This window comes from Scomber scombrus, chromosome 7 (assembly GCF_963691925.1).
Source record: "Scomber scombrus chromosome 7, fScoSco1.1, whole genome shotgun sequence".
Taxonomy (NCBI): Eukaryota; Metazoa; Chordata; class Actinopteri; order Scombriformes; family Scombridae; genus Scomber; species Scomber scombrus.
In genome coordinates, this window is record NC_084976.1 from 2,953,397 (window position 1) to 2,975,630 (window position 22,234).

At 40.3% G+C, this 22,234-nt stretch overlaps 1 protein-coding gene across 1 annotated transcript in view; it reads right to left on the reverse strand.

Annotated features, from left to right (window-relative positions):
• Positions 1 to 246: 246 nt before the first annotated feature.
• adgrb1a (adhesion G protein-coupled receptor B1a) overlaps positions 247 to 22,234 on the reverse strand; it is a 118,292-nt gene continuing 96,304 nt past the window's right edge. The window contains exons 23-32 of the mRNA XM_062422291.1: positions 21,333 to 21,418; positions 19,043 to 19,102; positions 12,482 to 12,580; positions 8,530 to 8,701; positions 7,456 to 7,551; positions 7,317 to 7,356; positions 4,990 to 5,651; positions 3,169 to 3,204; positions 2,829 to 2,987; positions 247 to 441 (exon numbers count right to left, since the gene is read on the reverse strand). Coding sequence (XP_062278275.1) covers positions 247 to 441; positions 2,829 to 2,987; positions 3,169 to 3,204; positions 4,990 to 5,651; positions 7,317 to 7,356; positions 7,456 to 7,551; positions 8,530 to 8,701; positions 12,482 to 12,580; positions 19,043 to 19,102; positions 21,333 to 21,418 — 1,605 coding nt within the window. The remainder of the gene's footprint in view (positions 442 to 2,828; positions 2,988 to 3,168; positions 3,205 to 4,989; positions 5,652 to 7,316; positions 7,357 to 7,455; positions 7,552 to 8,529; positions 8,702 to 12,481; positions 12,581 to 19,042; positions 19,103 to 21,332; positions 21,419 to 22,234) is intronic.

The following is a 22,234-nucleotide window of genomic DNA, read 5'->3' on the forward strand; positions in this document are numbered from 1 at the left end:
ACACCATGTTCCTGTTCTCTCTTTAATTGGTTAAATTGATTTTTATGATGTTGTGACTTCTTTCTCCGTGCCTTCCTTTACCCCCCCCCCCCCCCCTCCTTCACATTTCTCGCAGAGGGCGTCCTCCAGCCTTTTGAGTAGAAATACAGAGCAGGGCAGTGTATGTGGTGTGTCTGCTTGTTTGTCCGAGAGCATTTTTTGGGGGGGAAAAAAGGAGAGTTGTGGGTATGAGGCAGCTCGTCTGGATCACACCTCTGTCTGCAGGTCCATGATCTCCTGGCCTACCAGAGGAATGGTTGCGCTGGTCTTCTCCCACTCTACCGTCTGCATCTCAAGGGGGGAGGCCACCACCGTCTCCAGGTCCTTCCTCACCCAGGATGGGGGGGAGTGGGTCTTCCTGATGCCCTCCCACGCCCTCTTACTCGGGGTCTGCTGCTTGTCCTGATGGCAGGAGGAGAGGGAGGAAAAAACTTTGTTTGTTAATGATAGTAATGAAATTTAGTGGACGTATTTCATCTAAAGCTGCTATCTGTCTAACTCAGCATTTACATTTCTTAAAGGAATAGTCAGACATTTTTGGCAAATGCACTTATTTGTTAGCCCTTGCTGAGAGTTACATGAAAAGATTGATATCACTCATGTTTGTGTGTTAAGCATGGAGCTGGAGCTAGGAGGCATTTAGCTTAGTTTAGCATAAAGATTGGCAAAAAAGCTGATTCATGTTCAGGCACGGCGCTGGCCAATCATGTACATGCAAATGCTGTGAAATAGAATCATGTCTGCAAGTGTTTAAAAACTGATGTGTGGTGTTTTGCAGATATTATTATAATTGCCTCACCTAAACAACAAACCCCCTACCAACACAGCTTGCAGTTTCTATGCTAACCATTGCTAACTACCGTTTAGCTCCAGCTGTAGACATTAGAGTTGATCTTGTATTACTCAAATATGCATTTCCCCCCAAAAACCTCAAACTATTCCTTTCAGATTCCCTTTCACAAACCTCTATAAAATGGATGCAAACTTACTTATTTATCCAAAAATAGGTAAATGCACGAAAAAATCTAGCTAGCTATGCTACTATGGGTTGGGATGCATCAATGAATGAATGATTGTCTTGTAGGAAACTATTGTTTGGCACATCCTCAAAACACATCTTGTATCCACCTTGGAGAAGTTGATCTCTCTGCCTCTTCCATTTGTATGATCCATTTACATTGATATGTGTCCTTTTTCCTCCTCTGGAAAGTGATTTTGCAGGACTATCACAAATATGGGACAGGGATCTGAAACTAACAGTGTCACATAACTGTGGCCTTGTCTTGTAAAGTTGGACTTAGCCCTAAGCCAGAGTAAAAACCTGACTCCAAAGCTGTGAAACAAATGGAGCTCACGGGCTTAAGCAGCAGAGGGAAAATGGTGCCATGGAATGTCTGCAGCTATAAAGCCAACATGGATTCTCTTTTGTACCCAGTGCTGGTGGGTTTGTAGGGAGACTAGTTTCGAAGTAACCAAGGCCTGAGCTAATTTCCTATTGTTTAGTGGGATAAAGACTGTGTGAATCAGCTAACTAATAGCCTTGTGAAGGAACACAAAAACATGACCCCCACGTAGCTAATCATGTCTTGAATTTCAACAATACACAATTAGCTATAGAGTAGCAGAGTGGGCGGACATTCCTGCAAAGACAATCTTAGCTGACTGTTGAGTTGTCACCAAACTTAAATAGAAGTAATTAAAATTGTGGGCCAAAACATAAACCTATCATACAATTAAACTATCAAGAAGATGTTGGCTTCTATGTTGAGGAACACCGAGGATATTGTTAGAAGAAAACTTTCGAATAGGAGTCGACAGTTGCTAAGCTACATGTAGCAGTTTAGCAGGAAGCTAACCTGATAGCTTGTGCTACCAGTGGCACAAAGCTCTATACTTACTGTTAGCTTGCCAAGCTACACACCATGCATATCTGCCTGAAAACAAATGACATACATAGAGGCAGAATTTGCACGATCGAAGAAAATGAATTTCTTTTGGAAAATAATCAAATTCAAACACCACGCCATTGTTAGCTAGCAGAGCTTTAGCCTATACTATAGCGCCTACACTGCTATCTCAATACAAAAAAACTAAAAAATGGACTGTTGTTGTGATGTGTTGTCTTGTAACAAGTTGAATTATTTGAAAGAACCTTCAAGTATTTGTCACATTTAGACTGACTTAAGTTGTGGTTGTCGATCACAGTCTTTATCTACGTTGTTCTCTTTAGCTAAGTCTTCATTGGTTGTCTTTAGCTAAGTTGTAGTTGTCTTTCACTAAGTCTTTAGCTAAGTTGTAGTTGTCTTTAGCTAAGTTGTAGTTGTCTTTCATTAAGTCTTTAGCTAAGTTGTAGTTGTCTTTCACTAAGTCTTTAGCTAAGGTGTAGTTGTCTTTAGCTAAGTTTTCAGCTAAGGTGTAGTTGTCTTTAGCTAAGTTTTCAGCTAAGTTTTAGTTGTATTTAGTTAAGTTGCTGTTGTCTTTAGCTTTTTCTCTAACTAGGTTGTAATTGTCTTTAGCTAAGTCTTTAGCTAAGTTGTAGTTGTAGTAGTCTTTAACTAAGTTCTTTAGTCCTTAGATGCCCTCACGGCTAATTTGCTCTGGCACACTGACATTGTGAACAGATTAAAAACACTATCTTCAAAATGAATACACTTATAATTAAACAGGCAACTCCACTCAACTGTGGTGATTTATGCTAATGATAAGAGAAAAGGGGAACAACATTAGATATAGGAGAGGAGGAGGAGGAGGAGGAGGGGGGCAGAACAGAATAAAGTTAAACTCTTTACACTCATGTTGGTCTTGTCGCTGCTGGCAGAGGACACACTCCATCTTTTGGCAGCTTTGGCGTCAACAGGTGGAGATTCTCTATCCTTGTCTGCACTGTGAATCTTCCTGTTCAGGTCCTGAAACATGTCCTGGTGGCGTTTCCGGGTGTGCATTATCTTCTACACAGGAACATTGCACGTTACGTATAAGGCAAACAGCACAGGCTACTATCAATCCTGCTTTTTACCCCCTTCACATTCAATGTCTCTAATCTCAACACTACAGTCACAGTCCAAACTTTGAATAATAAATGTATGCAAACATCTAGAGCTCTGTAGGAATCAAAGATACTAAAATTACCTCAAAGTCAAGCTCTGCATAGCGTGATTTTCGTCTCTGGGGGGGGGGAGATGAGACAGAGAGATTAAAGATGTGTCTTGATATTGTGTGCCTTGTGAGCAGACAAATGCTCAAGTGTTTCTTAAGTAATTCATTCTGTAATCTCCGCGTCAGCCAGTCAACAAAGGGTGTTTCTGAGGGCTCAGAAGAGAGCTGTGAGTCACTGAGGGAGGAAACAAGATTTGCTGCTGGTCATTCTGATCCTGTTGGCACAAATTTGCAGTTAACAGATTGTGACCGAATGACCTTTAAGTCTTCCGTCAACGGAGTGGTGAAGGAAAACCTGACCTTCAGGCTGCTCGGTTGCTGTGGCAGCTGCCGCCTTGCACGCCATTATGGAAGTGTGTTTTTGCCCAGAAGTGAAAAGACACCAGCAAGCAGATGTCCAGGCTTCTGTGTGCTGATCACTGTGTCGTCTCATCCTGCCACACTGCTGTCTGCACTAGGAGCTGAGTGAAAACTAACCTTTTCCAAGATTCTATCTTTACATGGGGCCAGAAAATGTTGGAATATTTTTCTTGTGATGCAATGATGCAGATTATGAATGAAATAAAGGGGCGTGTTGCCTTATATAAAGCATCGTAGAGGGGATGACCTGAGCATGCAAGAAATGTAGGGCAGCGTTGCCCTGTGGAAACCTTATTAATGATCTCTTTGTTTACTTGAAATGAATAGTACACTTATCAATGAGTGGCTCCCTAGGTGAGCATAATCAGCTTCATGTAAGGAGAATGCACCAATGCTCTCTTGATGAAACAAAGCCTGTTTCAAAATACATTCCACATAGATGATACTAGCACATTATTATAATTGATCACTTATTATTTTACATTATTATACAGAATGTGACTCTATAGATGGCTGCATCTGCATAGCATGCAAACTTATAGATGATTAACCCAAAAGTAAGCAGTCATGACGTGGACTCATTCACATTGATATATGGGTAAGACAAAAAACTGATTTATGATCAAACTATAACGTACCTTTTTTTAAGACTGTGATAATAAAGAGCAGATATGATGAGAAGGAAATGATGTGTACCACAATGATACTACCATAAATTCTCAAACAAAAGCCAGGATTTAAATAATGGCCAAGTAAAAAAAAAAAAAATGAAATAAAGAATGATCACTAAGCAAAGTTAGAAAGAGGGCGTGGAATTACCTCCACAGTAATAGCTCCCATGGTTAATTAATCATACCTTAATAACCTGGTGCTGCTGAGTTACTCTTTTTATTCACTCATTTATTTCATCACTTCTACTTTTTGTTTTTTCGATCTGTGTTAAGCTGCTGTCAGTGAAACACATCACTTCCTGCACATGTTTCAGATTAAAAGCTTTCCAGGATATAAAGTAATCATGCCTTACAAGCTGCTGGAAGCTTTTAAATGTGTGACATCTCTGCAGAAGTTTTGAGGTGTTTTTGACCGATGATTAACAGTGGTAGAAAAAACAGGAAATTAGAAATTAATGGAATTAATCACTCATTGGGAAATAGTATTTTGTTAAAAAATAAACTCAGAGCAGCAGAGTGGTCTGTACGGCATGAATCTGTTGATGTTGTATTGACATGAATAGTAAATTAAAATTGGTGCAGATAAGTTAAAACTTAAAAACATGTTTGAGAATGTATGGTATATGGTAGCAGCACGATACACAATAGACTCATCTCCACCCAATCACCCCACTTTACATACATGTCTACTCTCTTACTATAACGAAGTATGAGGTCGAAAATGTGTAAGACACGAATATGCTGATCAGTTTACTGGTCTCACCTCCAGCGAGCTCATGGACAGTGTGGAGACGGTCTCACTCTTGGACATCACACCGGAGTTTCCTGAGTCTCCTCCATCACACATGTTGTTGGCCACATGGGAGTCTCTGGGCATGTTCTGCAGGTTGTGCGCAGGTGAGTCTCTCTCTGAACATGACACACTGACCTGGTCAGCAGGCAGGCTCTTCAGCCCAAAGCCAGGCATTGGCTCGCTGTTGGCAGAGTTAGCCAGGTGGATGAGCCTCGTCTGAGGCAGCTGCTCAATGCTGATGTTATACTTGGCTGTCTGCTCCTCTTTCCCCTTGGCTGGCTTCAGGGTGCCCGTGTTATTGGTCGGTAGAATGACGTATCCCGGGCCTTTGCCAGTGCCCTCGGAGCTGCTGCCCTCCCCATTACCTCGAGGCAGCTCTCCGTCCAGCTGCTTGAAGAGCTCACCGTCGCAGATGTAGATTGATTTGGCGCCAGGCAGCTCTGTGCTGATTCCCTTGGTGGCGCCCTTCTCCCTGCGCAGCGTCAGAGTGTGGCTGGTGTAGTCGGCCACATTCTGGAGGTGAACCTTAGCCATGCTGGCTGGCATGGTGTTAAAGTTAGAACCCTTCTGAAGGGTGAGAGTCCCAGCAGAGGCCTTTTCCTCCCCCTGGAGGGATGATCTCTTCATAGTGCCTGGAAGCAACAGGAAGACAGGAAACCAGTCTCAGATGAAGGCTTGGACCATGGATGGATTTACCCACTTGGGGCCCCTGGGGCATACATGAAGTGCAGGTTCCTATTGATCCCTGCACACCCTCACTGTGCATTATGTATTCTGTAGTCTTCCAGTAAACACATTAAACACCTACGTTTATATGTTTAGTAATACACACCATGTTTAACTAGATGTACAGAGCTTTTCAATAAGACAGGGCCTGAAGATAATAAATGAAGCAGCACAATATCCTTTTAGAAGCAAACCAATGTCAACCTCTAGTAAAAGTTATGCTAATTTAAGGCTTGTTTAGATATGGTAACCCTTTAAAAAACAAACTAACAAGAAAAAAATGTCAATGTTAAATATTGATTCTGTATCATCCTCACAAATGTAAGCACCAATCAAATTAACACATTTTTAACATTCATTGTGATTTGAACCTAAAAATCTACTGTCCCATGGTATTACTTCATAACCGATATTCACTAGTAGGAGAAGGCAATATTGATGAAATGCCATTCACCGTATATGCAATTTTATCTGAGAATATCTACATGTATTGTCATATAGTTTTTGGGAAAAAAGCTTGTTTATAGATTAAATAATGTGATAAAGTCATGTGGATGTCTGTCTTTGGCTATTGTAGAGAAATTGAGGTATTTATCACATTGTTGGGGGGGGTAGTATCATGGTATAAACTGTTGGACAGATTTATATTGTCTCATGGCCAAATCCTAAACATTTCTAACATTGGCTTTAGTGGAAATCCAAAGATAGTAATGCTGTTTCCGAGGCTGTTTGGCCCTGCAGAGAAATGATGCATACACACGATAATGTGATCCAGCAGACAATATCAGCAGACTCAATCCCAAAAAAAATGTTATCACCCTTCAAACACCCATATATCGGTCACACCCTGCTGAGTGGGCTGACAAATCAGCAGATCTCTAGAAAGCTCTTGTTTGTTAGAATTTAATATAAATGACAGTACAGTACATGGCTGCCATGACCTTGTGACCCAAACCTTATTTCCCATGCTTTATCCATAAGACTAAATGTATTACAGTCACTCCCTGTTCTCCCTCCTCCTACTTGACATAAACAAAGAAAGAAAACAATCATCTCTCTTTGTTGTTTTCTCTTTTCTTGATCGGGCTGTCTCTGTCTCAATAGCTTTTTCTGCTCCAGATGCTTTTCTTGATATCCTGTCTCAAGAGATAATCAGATTTTCACTCCCAGGGGATATCAGTGCAGAGGCAGTATCTGATGCAGCACTGTTGGGAGGGACTTAATTGTACAGCGGCAGTATAGGAGAGACTCCGACAGCCCTATTTATCTGCATATAACTGCTCAGCACACGTTTCGTCCCGCTCCCATCAGTCTAGGCTTAAACTGCGTTATGCAGCGGTAATGTGCTGTATCTCTTGTCAAAACAGCTCCTTGGCGAAGGGAGTCTGCTGTGATGTTGATTGTAAGACACAACTGCCGAACTGAGGGGGAACATGCCTCACATCTGTTCCGACAACGCCGAGGAATTTCAAGGAGTCGGAATACAGAGAGGAGGCACGGAGAGAGACATCTGTAGCTACTGAAGAGCCGTCCCCAAACGCAAAATCTAACAATCTCTACCTGGAGCTTACCTGATCTGCAAGCCATATCGACGTCTTTCTCAAAGTCAGTCTGAGGACAGAAAAACAGTTAATATTGTATTTAGAACAAACATACCCAATTATATTCAAAAATAACATCTGATTGTAAGAAAAAGAAACATATTCATACCATCAGCTGAGCGTGGCCATTCTGGAAAGATCCTCCTGAGTCTCCGTTAGTGTCCTCCTGGCGGTCCACCACACGACACTTTACTGCCTCCTGAACCTGTTACAGATCATGAGATATAGAGTAGATCATGGTTCTGGTAGGGTACAAACATAAACACATCAGTTTGCAAATACTAAACATCTGGCCTATATTAAACAAAGCTTAACGCCTTCAAGCCCTAAAGTCTGGATGTTGTTTGTCTTAGAGTCTAACAAGTAAGGAAACAAAAGGGTCTGTTCTGGTGGTGGTCAAAAGACATAGGGATCATTAGACCAAAAGAAAGGTTCTCCCATTGGAAGCAAGATGTGTTCAAGGAAAGTCATGGCCATCTGCACCCTCACCCATTACATTCTGAGATCATGGACCTCATCATGGACCATCACGGGCCATGTTGATCTAGAGGAAGTTTGAACTGATGGTCTGGGGGGGGTCACCAAGATCCAGTTTTTTCTTGCCACTGTCGCCAAGTGCTTGCTCATGTGGGAATGTTGGGTCTCTTTAAAAATGAAAACCTGAAGAGTTCGGTTTAGACCTGCTCTATGTGTAAATTGCCTTGAGATGACTTTTGTTGTGATTTGGCGCTATATAAATAAAGATTGATTGAGATTGACTGATAACGGTGTGGCCAAAAATGTTAGGACTGTACCTCATGGCCTCATCATGGACCATCATGTCCATTTTGATCAATGGGAATTTTTTATTGATAATGGATACTAATGGATACCAAAATCAAAAGGAATTACCTTCTGGTGACCCTTACTATTGATATCAAATATCATGCCAATCTGGCCCGAAATTGCCAAGATATCATACTCTTGATCAAGGCATTGAACAAATGACCGGGCAAACCAACTGTCCTACCAACATTTCTATGCTGGTGGTAAAAATGGTGACGCCAGGCTACATTAACACTGCAACTGAATTACAGATCAAAATGCTGAGAATCTGTATGATTTAAGTGTTATTTAGTAAAAACCTCAAATGAAAAAAAACAAGGCAAAGTACATATATGGTGGCAGTGGTAATACAAGGTACCTCTCTGCGCAGGATGCAGTGCACCATGACAATGACAAACCCTTCCAGCGAATCAAAGACAGCAAAGAGAATCTGGAAGAGCGCGGAGCGTCGGTCGGTGATGGCGAGGACGGCTGACATCCACGTAAGGGCCAGGAGGGGCAAAACCACACAGGAGCTCCACAGTGACGCCCTGCAGGGTGGAGGAGGAACGGCAGTCAAAGAGAGCACTGGTAAAACTTTGTCAGCATGACACAGGGCAAACCTTTTTTTTTTTAAATGGTGTAAACTGTACATGTAATCTCCATTTAATACATTTCATACTTGTTATTAGCTAAGAAAACTACTTCAAAAGATAAACTGTTTTTCATTTCTTTTGTAACATCTACAAAGGTATAAAATCTAATGCATAACACAGTCCTAAACCAATTTCCTACTTGCTGTTGATAACTGCCCACGCTGATAACATAGTGTTAGCAGCCTTCAATTCTAACCATGCATAAGTACATAACATCACAACAAATAATTATGTTACTATCACAAACAAAAACATACATCCATTATTTTCAGATATATATGTTCATTATTCACATATATTACATGCATGTATGTTTAAGATGGTTCAGTCAAACCATATAGAAGGATTTAGTGCCACAGGAGAGAGAGGGAGGAGCAAGGGTGAGCAGTGAGGGGGGGGGGGGGGGGGGGGAAACGAGTGTAATGAGGCTGAAACAGAATGCAAAGACAAACAGAAGAGGCAGAGCAGAGAAGGACAGGGAGACAGAAAGAGAGAGAGAGAGAAAGAGGGGGAAGAGAGAGAGAGAGAGAAGAAGAGAGAGAGAGTCTGAAGAAATGTCATCCTCGCCCATCCATGTTTTTACTCCCACTTTGCTGTTCTTGTGTTTTTCTGACTCATTCCATTAATTCAAGTGTGCGCATTAGGAATAAACAAGAACAATAACTACTGTCATCAAATGATCTGTTCTATTCAATCTGTGCTCACATTAAGATGGAGAATATTCCAGAGGTGGAAAAAGACCTTTACTTAAGTACGATTATATGCTGCTTGCAACAAGGGGAAAAAAATACTCCATTATAGTGGAGAGTAGTGCACTCTTAACAATGTGTCACATGGTAAGATTGGCATAGCATAGTATATTTTCACAGCACTAATTCCATCGATACAACAGTTTTGTCACACTCACTTCTCCACTCTGAGGTTCTCTTACTACTTTGCAGTTTTTTTTTTATCAATCCATGCTGTTTCACATTTAAAGTCTACCACAAAAAAGAGAGGGAGATCTGGCTCTGAGCTGCTAGAATGATCTCAGAGCTTAACATGTGCAGGGAGTATTGATTTTTATTGACAGGAGTTGAAGACGGAAGAAAAAAAAACTGCAAAGCAGAAGTGACAGAGTAATCAAATAACTATTGTACTGATAGAAATAGAGCTGTAAAATGTATACTTCTACACATTTCCTGCAAGAAAATCATGCACTAATAGATTTAATGGAGAAAAATAATAATAAGCACTATTTACTGTCTATCAATATAATACTGCTGCTTGAAAGACAAACACACTTTGCTTTGAAATAGTGTCTATTTTTTAAATTTAGCTTCTATCAGTTTATCATATTCCAAACCTCATCCATTATTTTGCATTTAATAAGATGTCCTTTGAAGTAGAATATGAAACATCAAATAAGTATAAGTATTAAAACAAAGTCTTTTAATGCAGCAGCATTAAAATGACTTAGTTACTTTCCACCTCTGGTATTAAATGGGTCTAAATTAAAGCCTTCAGTATGTGGGTTTGATGATGTTGGTGTCCCATTCTATGAATCATGAATCAGAGGCTTTTCCACCCTGCCCACAGTAACACTCAAAGACAGCTCTGCTATGAAATCAGTCAGAGTGTAAAAATGCTGAAAACTAGCACGAAATATTAGCTTCAAAAGGGCTGAATGGCTAAATCTTACTTAAAGGATAATTCCACTTATTTTCAATCTGGATTTTGTTTTCCATACTCATTGTTTATGATGATGATTATATTACTGTAGACCTACGAACTTTTTCATTTGCAGGGGAGTGTAGTTCTCCAATACAATCCAGTGTCAGCAGGGAATATAAAGTTGATTACAACACATCCATCCACCCAGTAACACCCACACGGTGTCACACATGCTATTCAAACTTCTGTGAATTCTTTTCATGTGTTTTTCTCATTAAATACAAACTGCAGACTAACCTCTTAGCACTAATTAGCAGTCTTTTTGCTGACTTCCCTATCTTCACCTGGCATTACAAACTAATGAAACATGTCAACACACGTTTGAAACAAGCGTGGTAACATGCAACAGGGAATTCACTCCTGTTTATTCTGATGGATATTATGCTAATTAAATCTTATGTTTACAATAAACATAAACATAGACATCTAATTGGGGAAATTTGTGGATTCCAAAAGATTTTATCATTTGATTTTCTTTCATATGCTAAACTACAGATTCACTGCAGGTGAAGAACGTACAATATGTACAATAAATAGGCTTTAATAGTATTATTTGAATATTTAAGTGTTGCCTAGTGTACAGTACTAATACAGACATAGATATTTCATATAGGGAAAGACTCTACAGTCAGCATAGCAGGCAACGACACAAGTCACGGGACCTTAAGAAACCTTATTATTGGGATATTGAAAAGTGTTGGGCATTATATTTAGATCAAGAGATTGGCAACAAACAAAAGTCATGGAACTGTTATGAGACCAGATGAAATGTTATTATTTGAACATTTGAACAAGTGTTCCCCTTTGTATCGAGATCTACGCATATCATTTTGATTTATTTGAAGATACGGCATAAGTGAAATATAATACACCGGAGTGTAAAAGGACCAAAATGTGACGGGATATGGACGAGAGGAATTAACTTCATGACATAAATATTTTGAATTAGTCGCCTATTGCATTTAGATCTCCCCCCCCGTGTCATTTAGGAAGACGCTCTGTCAACACAGAATGCAGATAACACACAGGAGCAAGGAACAAGATTGAGAATAAAATTGACAGGTCTTAATTTGTTACAGTGGTATGTGGGTGATTCCATTTTTTCATCATATTTCTGTTCTATTATTTTTGATGCATTTTACTCCTTGGAGTATTTTGCAACCGCAAGCCAGAAAGAAATGTAAGGTGGGTCTATCTATGTGTGATGGTGTGATGGTGTCAGCGACCCTGTCAGCGATGTCACATGACAGGGTATGAAGTGAAATGTTGTGTGATAATTGTTCAGTCACAGCTATTTAAAACCTAGAGGAGCTATTTAGAGGCTGTGTTTGATGACTGTAACACAGAGGAACACTCCCTGCAATCAATGTCTGTAGTTATGAGAAGACTCTATTAGCAGAACAGCTAACAGTAGGGGAGAAAAAAAGACCCAGGTTGAAAAGAGTGAAAATGATCCATCTAGGCACTCATAGATCATGGACACCGACTGAGACAGTCCAAGTGTATCGCTTTCTTCTCTGCATATGTAGCCATGGCCTCCTCAACATCTGTTCTAATCAGCTTTGTGTCTAAACACACACACACACACACACACACACACACACACACACACACACACACACACACACACACACACACACACACACACACACACACACACACACACACACACACACACACACACACACACACACACACACTCTTACTCTTATATAACCATCAATTACATATGCAGATTCATATACATGTACAGTAAACACAGTTTGTTTTCAGGAGCATCACATAAGCTTCATACTGAGTGAAATCCTCCCTGCCATGGCATCAGGGAGAAGAAGAAGAAAAAAAAATGACAGAGGGATAAAGGAAAGAGAACCAATCAAGTGAGGGGGAAGAAGGGAGGCGTACAGTAGAGGAGAGAACAGAGGTAAGAAGAGTTAAGGAAAAATAATTAGCGGGACTAACATGGCGTTACTGGTAGCTGTGGTGGAAACGTCAGCCGAAGAGATAACTCCGCACTTGGCACATTTGAGCGTCATATTGTACAGTGGCACTGTCATCTGACTGCAAAGTCAAATTAACACGCTGTAACATACACAAACAGATACAAATGCACCTACACACAGACTTGCACAGATGCGTGTGCGCACACGAGCACGCGCAGACAGTCACGCAAACAGTGAGTCGCAGTGTTCTCGCACAATCCCTCTCTCAGGGCTACAGTCCAGCTCGGAGATGTGTATGTGTGTGTGTGTGTGTGTGTGTGTGTGTGTGTGTGTTTGTGTGTTTTTGGGGGGTTTACCTGTGTGTGACTCAGGGGACAGAGGAGTTTGGGCCACAACATAGCCATTGGTGTATATTTCAGATTTCACATGATGCCTGTGCCTCTTCACAAACCACTGGTTTATTTGCCTAAATGCACCAGAACTTGCTCTCAATTATTTTACCCACTCAACTATTTATCTGCTTTTTAACACCAAAAACCTTCATCTAAGCGCCTTATTTCATACATTTAATCTCTGCTGCTCTGATGATGATAATGATGTGCTGGATGTGCCTAACCCCTGTTCATCCACAGCTGTTTGGACCGCATATCACAAGCAATCACAAGCTCTAATGGTAAGGCTTAAACGCAGACACACATCTCAGACTCAATCCACAAACACACATATGCAAAGTAACAGGCTCTATCGGTCATCACAGTAAGTATTCAAAAAGAAAAAGAAACACCTCGGTTGCAATGAAAGTGTTTTATACTCTGACTCTGGTAGAGTAGCAATGTGGGAGGTAGAGTAGAGTCGGTCCTCAAAGGTTCAGAAAACAGAACTCATTGTCTGCATTGACAACAGTTGGAGCATTTCTAAGCCATGAAGTTAGGCATGAAACTCTCTCAGCTGAACTATGAATACAAAAAAACAACTGTGTTAGAAAATGTCAAAGGTACAAGCCTGTTTACATAAAAGCATAAATAAAATATCTTTAAAAAAAAATGGTTTTAGTTTAATAGCTTTGGCTACTGGCTAGTTACGATATTGCAATCAGCTAAGTCTAATGTGAAATCCCTAAAAAATAATTAATTTTCTTTTCCAAATAAGTGTAAGGGCCTCAGATGGTTCTCAGATATATTCCAAAACAGATGCAGATGTGCATGCTGTTCAGTCTGTAATACATTGGCCGGTCTGCATGTGCAGATGTGTTCACACATTAGCAGATTATTGAGTACACTTGCACAGCCCATGTGGACCTGCGTGAACATACGGACATAGAGAGTGTAATTTGTGTTTGACCTGGGGGGGTTTGTTTACAACCCGTCTGATCAGCTGACTGCTTGTGATTTTGCCCTGTTGGAGCTATTTTTAGCAATGCTGGCACATTTGGAGAGCTCAGCAATTACTTTGGTGAGCACAATGTCATTGTAACCAATAAAACTGATGGCCAGAGCTATGAAATAGGATTTGTAGGAAACAGATGAAACATTTAGCAGTTTCAATTCATTTACTTTCATATTCTGAATCAATTTGGGATGAATAAGCACCTACAGTGTTGTAAAGTGTTCCTTTCTAGTTACAGCTGACTTGTACTTGCTCTTCTTTTCAATCAATCATTCACAATCAAGTTTATTTATCACACGTAATCATAGAAGGTGCCATCGCAGTTCCCTCGATTTGTGCATTAAAAAGAGTTTTTAAGAATAGGATTACTAATAAATATTTATGATTGGATTCTTTTGCATTTAGGATCCTAGTGACCTGAGAGTAGAAGCTATTCCAGAGCCTCTCAGTACTGGGTTAGTGTATCTGGTAGTATCTTTGTACTGACCGCAGCTCTCGATGATGCAGATGAGGACATTATTATTTGAGGGGGGGGGTACAGAATTTCATATACAGTCTCTGCCTTGCCTTTCTTACCACTGACTCAGTATGCAAGGCCCAGATTAGGCCCTCTGTGATGTGGACACCAAGGTACTTGAAGCCGTCCACCCTCTCCACTGAAGACCCATTGATATTAAGAGTGGCAACATTTCTCCATGCTTCATCTCAAAGTCCACAATGAGCTCTTAGCCTTGCTGACGTTCAGGACTAGGTTGTTGTCCTCACGCCAGCGGGTCAGGTCTTCTACTGTCTTCAGATCGGCTTTTTCATTGTTATCAAGCCATTTTTGAATGGAATGAAGCAGTGATGCAGAGTGTTTATTCCTCTTGTGGCGCAGTCGATATGTTGATGGAAGTCGAGCGTAACTTTTCTTGAGGTTAGCTTGATTGAGGTCTTCAGGTGCAATGAGCTCAGCATCAGGATTACTGGACTGTCTGTCAGATCGGTATACAGAAGGAGTCACCTGGTTGAATGGCGCTGTCTGGTATTTCAGGATTTAGCCAAGTTTTGGTGAGACAGAAGACATTACAGTTACAGCTGATATTCCATTTTGGGCATGGAGGCTGTCCACTTTATTATCCTTCGCCTGTTCATTGGTTGGCAGGATGCTTGGCAGAAGAGAATGGAGAAGATCCATGTGGCCGGGATTGTCGCCAGTGTTTAATCTCTTTACTTTTACCCTGGGTGTTTCCTCTGATGTTGAGATAGATGCAGAGATGGTGTTGCTTTGTCTATGTAGTACAGATAGTAGCTAGTGTTCATCCCCTACACCGATTCCTTTATCTTTACTCCAATGTTACCTTTGAAAACCTCGACCAACCAGGCAGCAGAGTTGGCAGGAGGAGAGTTTACAAAGTGATGAGTCGACCATATTCCTTTACTGACGAGTGACTCGTAGTCATATGTTAGCATTGTTCGATATTATTCACAAAAAGTACAACTCATTTTGTAAAAATAAATGTAAGTAACACAAATTTAGAGAGAGGCCACTGGATAGCTTGCATGTTCTTTGCCGGAAGAAAAGCAAATGTATTTTTCTATTTAGAACCATTTTCCTCGGCAAACTGATGAAGTAGTCGAAATAATTAAAACCGATGAAGTGACAGAAACCTAGATCATCCAGGAGACCATCAAGGAACATTTTTATGTCAAGGAACTTTGAAGTTATCAATAGAAACTTTAAAATGCAAACTTACAGTATTCTCCACTGTACGTTTTGGAAGAAGCAGTTTGTCCTATTTCACATCTCTATTCAGTAAGTGGCTTCACTTTAATTCCCAGGCATTTTCTCCTGAATGTCAGTCTCCCATAGAGAAATTGTGCGATTATAGGGGACTGACACCAAAACTATTGATTTTCTAGATTGCTGAAGCATTTCCTCTTTTTAAAATTCTATCATAGCTTCTAGAAATACCTCGGTCTGATGCCACGTTGTCTGCCTGTGGCCAGTTATTCAGGAAAATGCGACAAAACTACGAAATGGACCAAGTGAAAGCTGTTCCTTGGGTGGATTTTCCTTAATGAAGTTCACTCAAGGACATGGTATTGATTTTCTATATGTATTTTCAACAACATACGCCTAAAAAAAAAGTAGCGGATGATTTCCAATTATAATCTCAGAGAAACTATATCACTTTATTTTAGTTTCCAAAAAGCCCCAAACCATCAGGGTTCCATTTATAAGTGTATATCATGGCTAGACGAAGACTGAATACAACTCTGGCGATATTGACAAGTAATAACAAAGTAATCTGTTACCATATGGCCTCCTGCTAAACAACAATTAAAGCTGAAGAGCTGAGGGAATCGATTTTTGTAGCCCCTGGACGCTTGGATTAAAAATCACATAATGGAAGAAATTCAATTTCAAGTAAAAGGGCAATACAGCCACTAAATGTATGCCGTCGGCAGTGATATTAAAAAGCAATCAACACTTTTTGAAATACAACACATTTCCCTGGACTTGAGGACTGAGAGGCAAAAGGTGGGTGGTTGGGCGGTTAGGTGGGGTGAGATGCAATAAGCTGAATAAATAGATATCCAGTAAGGGCAGACATCAAATGGATCGGGTACAAGTTAGTCACAGAGTCAAAAATAAAGCTTCTCAACAAGGTGTTCCAAAGCTTTGCATTAAATGGAACGCTAGGAATGGGTAGAACTTGTTTAAGCTAAAAAGACCTTTATGTCTAAAAGCTCAATGTTTATTAAACATACTATTACAACCTGTGAATACACAGACTTGACGATTGAAACAATTTGTTAAGGAGGAAACAAACTCCAGCGCTTGTGGAATTAGGTCTCTCCTGTCTGTTTTCATTTTCTCAGTGAATTAGCCTCTAATTTCGGGGAGGGAGGGGAGGAGACTCTGCAGCGAGGCCTGTCTCCGAGGTGTGAGCCGACCTGTCTGGTGCAGATGTTGCTGCGCGCTTAATTAGATGCTGCACAAATTAATTAGCTTCATTGAACATGTTTTGCATTTAAACCTTGAGAAAACGCATACAGGAGAGGCAAGTGGGTGGAGAGTGATGGAGGGTCAGCGAAAGGGAAGGAAAACCTTTCGTTTCCTTTTCTTTGTCCACCACAGAGTCAACTACAAGCTAAAGTAAAAAGTCAGTCCAGACCGGTCAGATCACGTTCATCACAAGTGTTCATCATAAGTGTTGGGGAGTACTGCTGCATATGCCTCAAGTGATGTAATTTGAGTCAGCATCAGTTGAGGCTAAAGACTAAAAGCTGAAAATGAAAAAAAGAAGTGTGAGTGTGGAGTTAGAAAGAAGAGAAGTTACCAGAACTCTGTAGCATGACTCATAATGTGTCTCAAAGCTATATTAGCCGCTACTAGCACCAGACACCTGAACATATGACTATGAACTACTGGTGGTCAAGTTGCATTGTGGGTAATGTAGGCACCAGGTTTTGAAAAAGCAGAATGTGTGGAATAAATAGACGATGTTCTAATTGCTCAGATCTATATTGCCGATGATCTCTGCAATACAAACGACCACAAACCAAAGCCTTCTGTAATTCATTCTTATTTGACTCTGCTAAATTTGCTAAAATTAGACTCATTTCAACATATGATTTGTCTAAAATCTGCAATCTCATAAAGACAGCCGTACCTTAATAAACATATTTATTGTTCATCTCAACTGAGTGAAATGCCCCCTTTTCATTTAAAGGGGACCTACTATGGTTTTGCTCATTGAAGTCATATATTATACTACAATGCCAGATGTTAAAAGTGACCAATGTGTCAAATAATGAGGTAACCTTATGTAGAAGTAATCCCTGTGAGTAAAAAGCACCAGCTTCAGACGGCTCGGTTTCCAATGGCCGACATCAACTCCTGATGAATTTTGTTATATAGTCATCTGTTCCATACTACTCTGCTCCCAGGAGGACCCAGAATAAACTATGTCTCCATTATATCCTGGGATCACTCAATGGTCCTTTTGTTAGCTTCATACCACTATGACCTGCATCCAGATACGTTTTCTGATTTACACTTTGTTGTAAAATAGCCATAAATGTGTGTGCCCACTGATTGTCTACAGCAGCCAGATACCAGCTGTGAGTAGTAAGATTCTCCACAACTTAAAGACAGGTCCCCAGTTAGCAAGGACAACTGGAGAGCTGTATGACATCATGTGACAGCAGTGGAGAACGCTATATCAGCGAAACAGCGAGAGACCAAATCAACAGCGGAAACAGATGACAGGGTTGACATCAACTGTCTGTCATTGTGCTTGCTTCCACCCACTTGAGCGGAAATGACGAAGTTCGAAAAAAGGCTCAAAGCATCGCAAAAAAAAAAAAAAAATGCGCTGAGGTAGAAAAGTTGGTGTTTTGATGAAAAGAAAATGCAATGGAATAAACAGTAGTGAATAAATCATGATGTACATGAAGCATGTGACTTAAACTACCACCGAAGAGGCTAAAAATAGAGACACGTCACTGTGTGTGGATCGATGAGTCTGTAATGTTTCCTAAATGAATACATGAAAGATAAATGCCATATCTCCCTCATGTTAAGCATTGTCTCCTCTTCTATAATGCTTTAATGGCACCCAAACAGAGAACTAGCACCACCGACTCATTTATCTCAATAATCCCGACTCGCAAAAAACTGCTATTTCAGCTATAACTACTACACCAAATTAACTGAGGTAAAAACCGTCTGAAAAGACATTCACAGTGAAAGAAAATCATTTGAAGCAGCTATCTCACCAATCCTCACTGTCAGACAATCTATGTTTCTACAAATGACTCCATCAGTTGAGTACACACACTATAGATGGTGTTATTACTACCATACCAACCTTACACACACACTCATTCCCACAACGTTCAATCAAATAGAAATATTAATACTACTGCATTGCAACTAGCATTTGTTAGAGTTGCAAAAGTCAAAGTTTGTCTAAAAGCATTCCAGAAATGTTCAGAGCCTGAGAATGAATGTGTTACGTTCTAGCCAGCTAACAGGAAGTAAGATATACTGCAAAGGTCAATAGTGAAATAGTGAGGTAAATAGGCAGGAAGACTAATATTAAGCCAATCAGAGGTGCTTGCTAGAGGATTCAGCAGGTTTGGTGATGGGCAGGGCTGGTAGCCATACTTTAAGAAGAGGGATGGGATGGGCAGGTATTTTTACCCAATCACTGATGACATGGGAGGGGGCTTCTGAGACTGATGTGTTCCTGATTGAAGAGCCCTGAGTGAGAGAGAGGGGATTCTGTGCAAACTCAAACATGACATTTCAGACAGCAAAAAACAGGTACAGTTGAACAGAGAGATCATTGAAGAAAAGCAAACATTTTTTTTTTCAGAGAGAGAGAGAAAGAAAATAACATTTGAATGCACCAACAATGCCAATGGAGACAGAATAGCCTGCGGGGGTAAAGGGGAGCAGGGAGCGTGTGTGCATCGCTGTTTGACTAATGGCTTTTTGAAAGCTGAAACCGATAGCCGAGTGACATTTATCACAATGCCCATGCCACTAAATCTTGTATTATTTCTATATTATTTGAACAAATAATAGTTTTTCACAGTAAAAACTAGGTGCTTGTGGTATCTACGACTACTGATATTTAAAAGAAACAAATATGCCTGTTTGCTGTCAAAGCCACACACAGTTGAGGAGATCGATGGAAATCTCTCAGAAGGTTTTAAAGTAACCTGGAACAGTTGAACGCAAAAGGAAATAGCTTCCATTAAAAGTGAAAAAATGAACCTTCCAGCAAATCCACAGCTGTGTGATTCACACATAATATCATGTTAAGTACCAAGCTAGTCACATACTAGCAAGAGTTGCCTGGTGTTTGTTCAGACTACAGTCAGACTACACTTATGTGGGTATTTAAGATAGAGCTTGGCTTTCACCTGTTGTCCAATTGGCAATACATTGGAACCGTGCTTTCAGGTCATTAGTCCACATGTTGATGGACCCACTTTATTGGCCTTACTGGGCCTCTAGTTACACAACAAGGCCTTTCAGATCTGACCCAAATAAGGGGCCCACGTTTTATTAAGCAGGGCACACACTGTAAGGATAACCCCTAAGTTTAACCCTGCGTTGGTCTCCCTGACTGATTTTAGAATCAGGCCAAATTTCTGATGTGTAGTTTGAGACGACAACACCCCTTGACCTTTGAATCGCTCTTACTTTGAACACTTGTCTAGGATTCGCAATCAGCCTTGGGAGACCACACTAGACGGGGGAAGTAGTCAAGTTACAGAAGGCAGGATGTGCAAATCTGGGGGGATAATGTGATATCATTGCTGCTTTTCTGGAGGAGTGATATGCAGTTTTGCTGGGCAATAGGACAGGACTGTGTGGATTTACACAGGAAACAATGGGTGTGATTGTTCTAACTCTTGTCATACAGAGTCAGTATATAGAGCCTTTTAGGGACAGAGTTATTGGAAGTTGTTGGAAGGTAAACTTTTCCTCTTTTGACAGTTTCCAGTCTGTGTGCTGGACACACAGATTAAATTCATATCGATCTTCTAATCTGATTGTGGGTAAGACTCTGGGGACCCACTGTATTACCCAAAATGTTGGGTGTGTCCCTTTCAGAAAAGGTCAATCTCAGGCCCGTAGTGTATAGAAGCAAAGTGGTTTGTTGGGTCAACCGTTTCTCTTATTATCATAAGTTCACTGAACTGAACTGTAACTTTATAGAATGATAATGACTTTTAAAGGAAAACCACAGTTTATTATAACTTATTATTATATTTGTACTTTTATGTAAGTTCTATTGGTTATGATAACATTGCTCATATCATCTATTTTTTTGTTTGACTGTACAATAGTATCATAACCAAGAGCAGGTGGTCAGAGCTACCAAAAACCACCAAACCAAAGTTATGATAAACCATATTTTTCCTTTGGAAATACTTTATAGTGAGGTCGTGCTGTGTTAAAGCCCTGCTTCCCTTTACTAGAAACAACCAAACAGGAAGAAAAAAAGGACACGGATGGATTTACAAAACTTTACATCAATAGCAACACCTGCAAACAAAGAGCAGCTGGAGGAAAAATGCGACACATTTGAAACATAAAAAGAAAGCAATGAGATGAGTCATCATCTTGCTAAGTCTGTGCAGGACCAATAACCAGACAGCCTTCCCCACATCTTTCTTGTTCTTTCTGCTAGCCCCCATTTAGCTCCGAGTCAGAAGCATCATAGTTGTAGCTAGATGAGGTTTTTATTTTTGGTCTATTATTTTATTTCTGATTAATTCTGTCACATTTCTCAAACTTTTTTTCCCCCCCCGTCCTCCTCATTCTTCTGGTGTTAAAAAATTGAGGCGTCATCTTCAGCCAATTTGCCAGAGTCTGGTATAATGACTGAGGCATGTGTATCCCTCCCCCTCTAAAGCTGAGCCATCAGACTGGTTATAGGTCACTGTGTAAAATGGATGTGTGGTATAAGGCATACCCCGCCCTCTCCTTTAGTTTCATATCAGTAATGCCGTCTTTGGACACCAGTTTGTTAAAAACGAGAATCCCAATAACCATGTTAACCTGCCGAAGAGAAGAGGCACAGGATTAAAGCAGAGCAGAGACAGTTTCATTTCTTCACTACATGCAGCATTACTCTGATGATGATGATGATGATGATGATGACGGCAGCATGCACATAAAAGAGTCATATCTTTCTCACACACACACACGCACACGTACACACACACACACACATTAGCTGTACTTACTGTAGGCTCTGCACTGTACTCTAGATTTTTACCATTTTAAATGTTAGACAAAAAATATCAGGCACACAATTAATGTATTAAAAATAAATAAAGGAGAGGATGGATTGCTAACATTGCTAACATTTTTGAATATAGACAACATGCTTGAAAAAGAAAAGAAAAAACATACATGAAATATGAGCTGTGTAAAATCAAAGGCAGGGGAGGGGGAGGGGGAGGAGGAGGGATATCTTAGAGTGTAGTAAGTCCTGCAATTTTAATGCTTTGAGGATTCACTGTCTATAAAATGCAGCTTGGTGTCTACTGGGCTTCCAGTATAGCTGCCAGTCAGACCAGTAGTGGTTAGAGAAGCTACTTGTGTAAAAAGGACACCCAATACAAGCAGCTCACTTGTAGGTGGGAATGAATGATGTGTTCTGCCATTGTTCATTATTTAACTCTGATTGGTGGAATATCAGGGAAGTGGAGGTGACAATTTATAGATGAATTCATCTCAATAATTTAATACTATATTCTCTATAATAAAGACATACATTTCCCCTCGGGGATAAATAAAGTAATTCAGAATTTGAATAAAGGGCAATTTAAACTATTTATTTGATTTAAACTATTTATTATATTTCTCTAG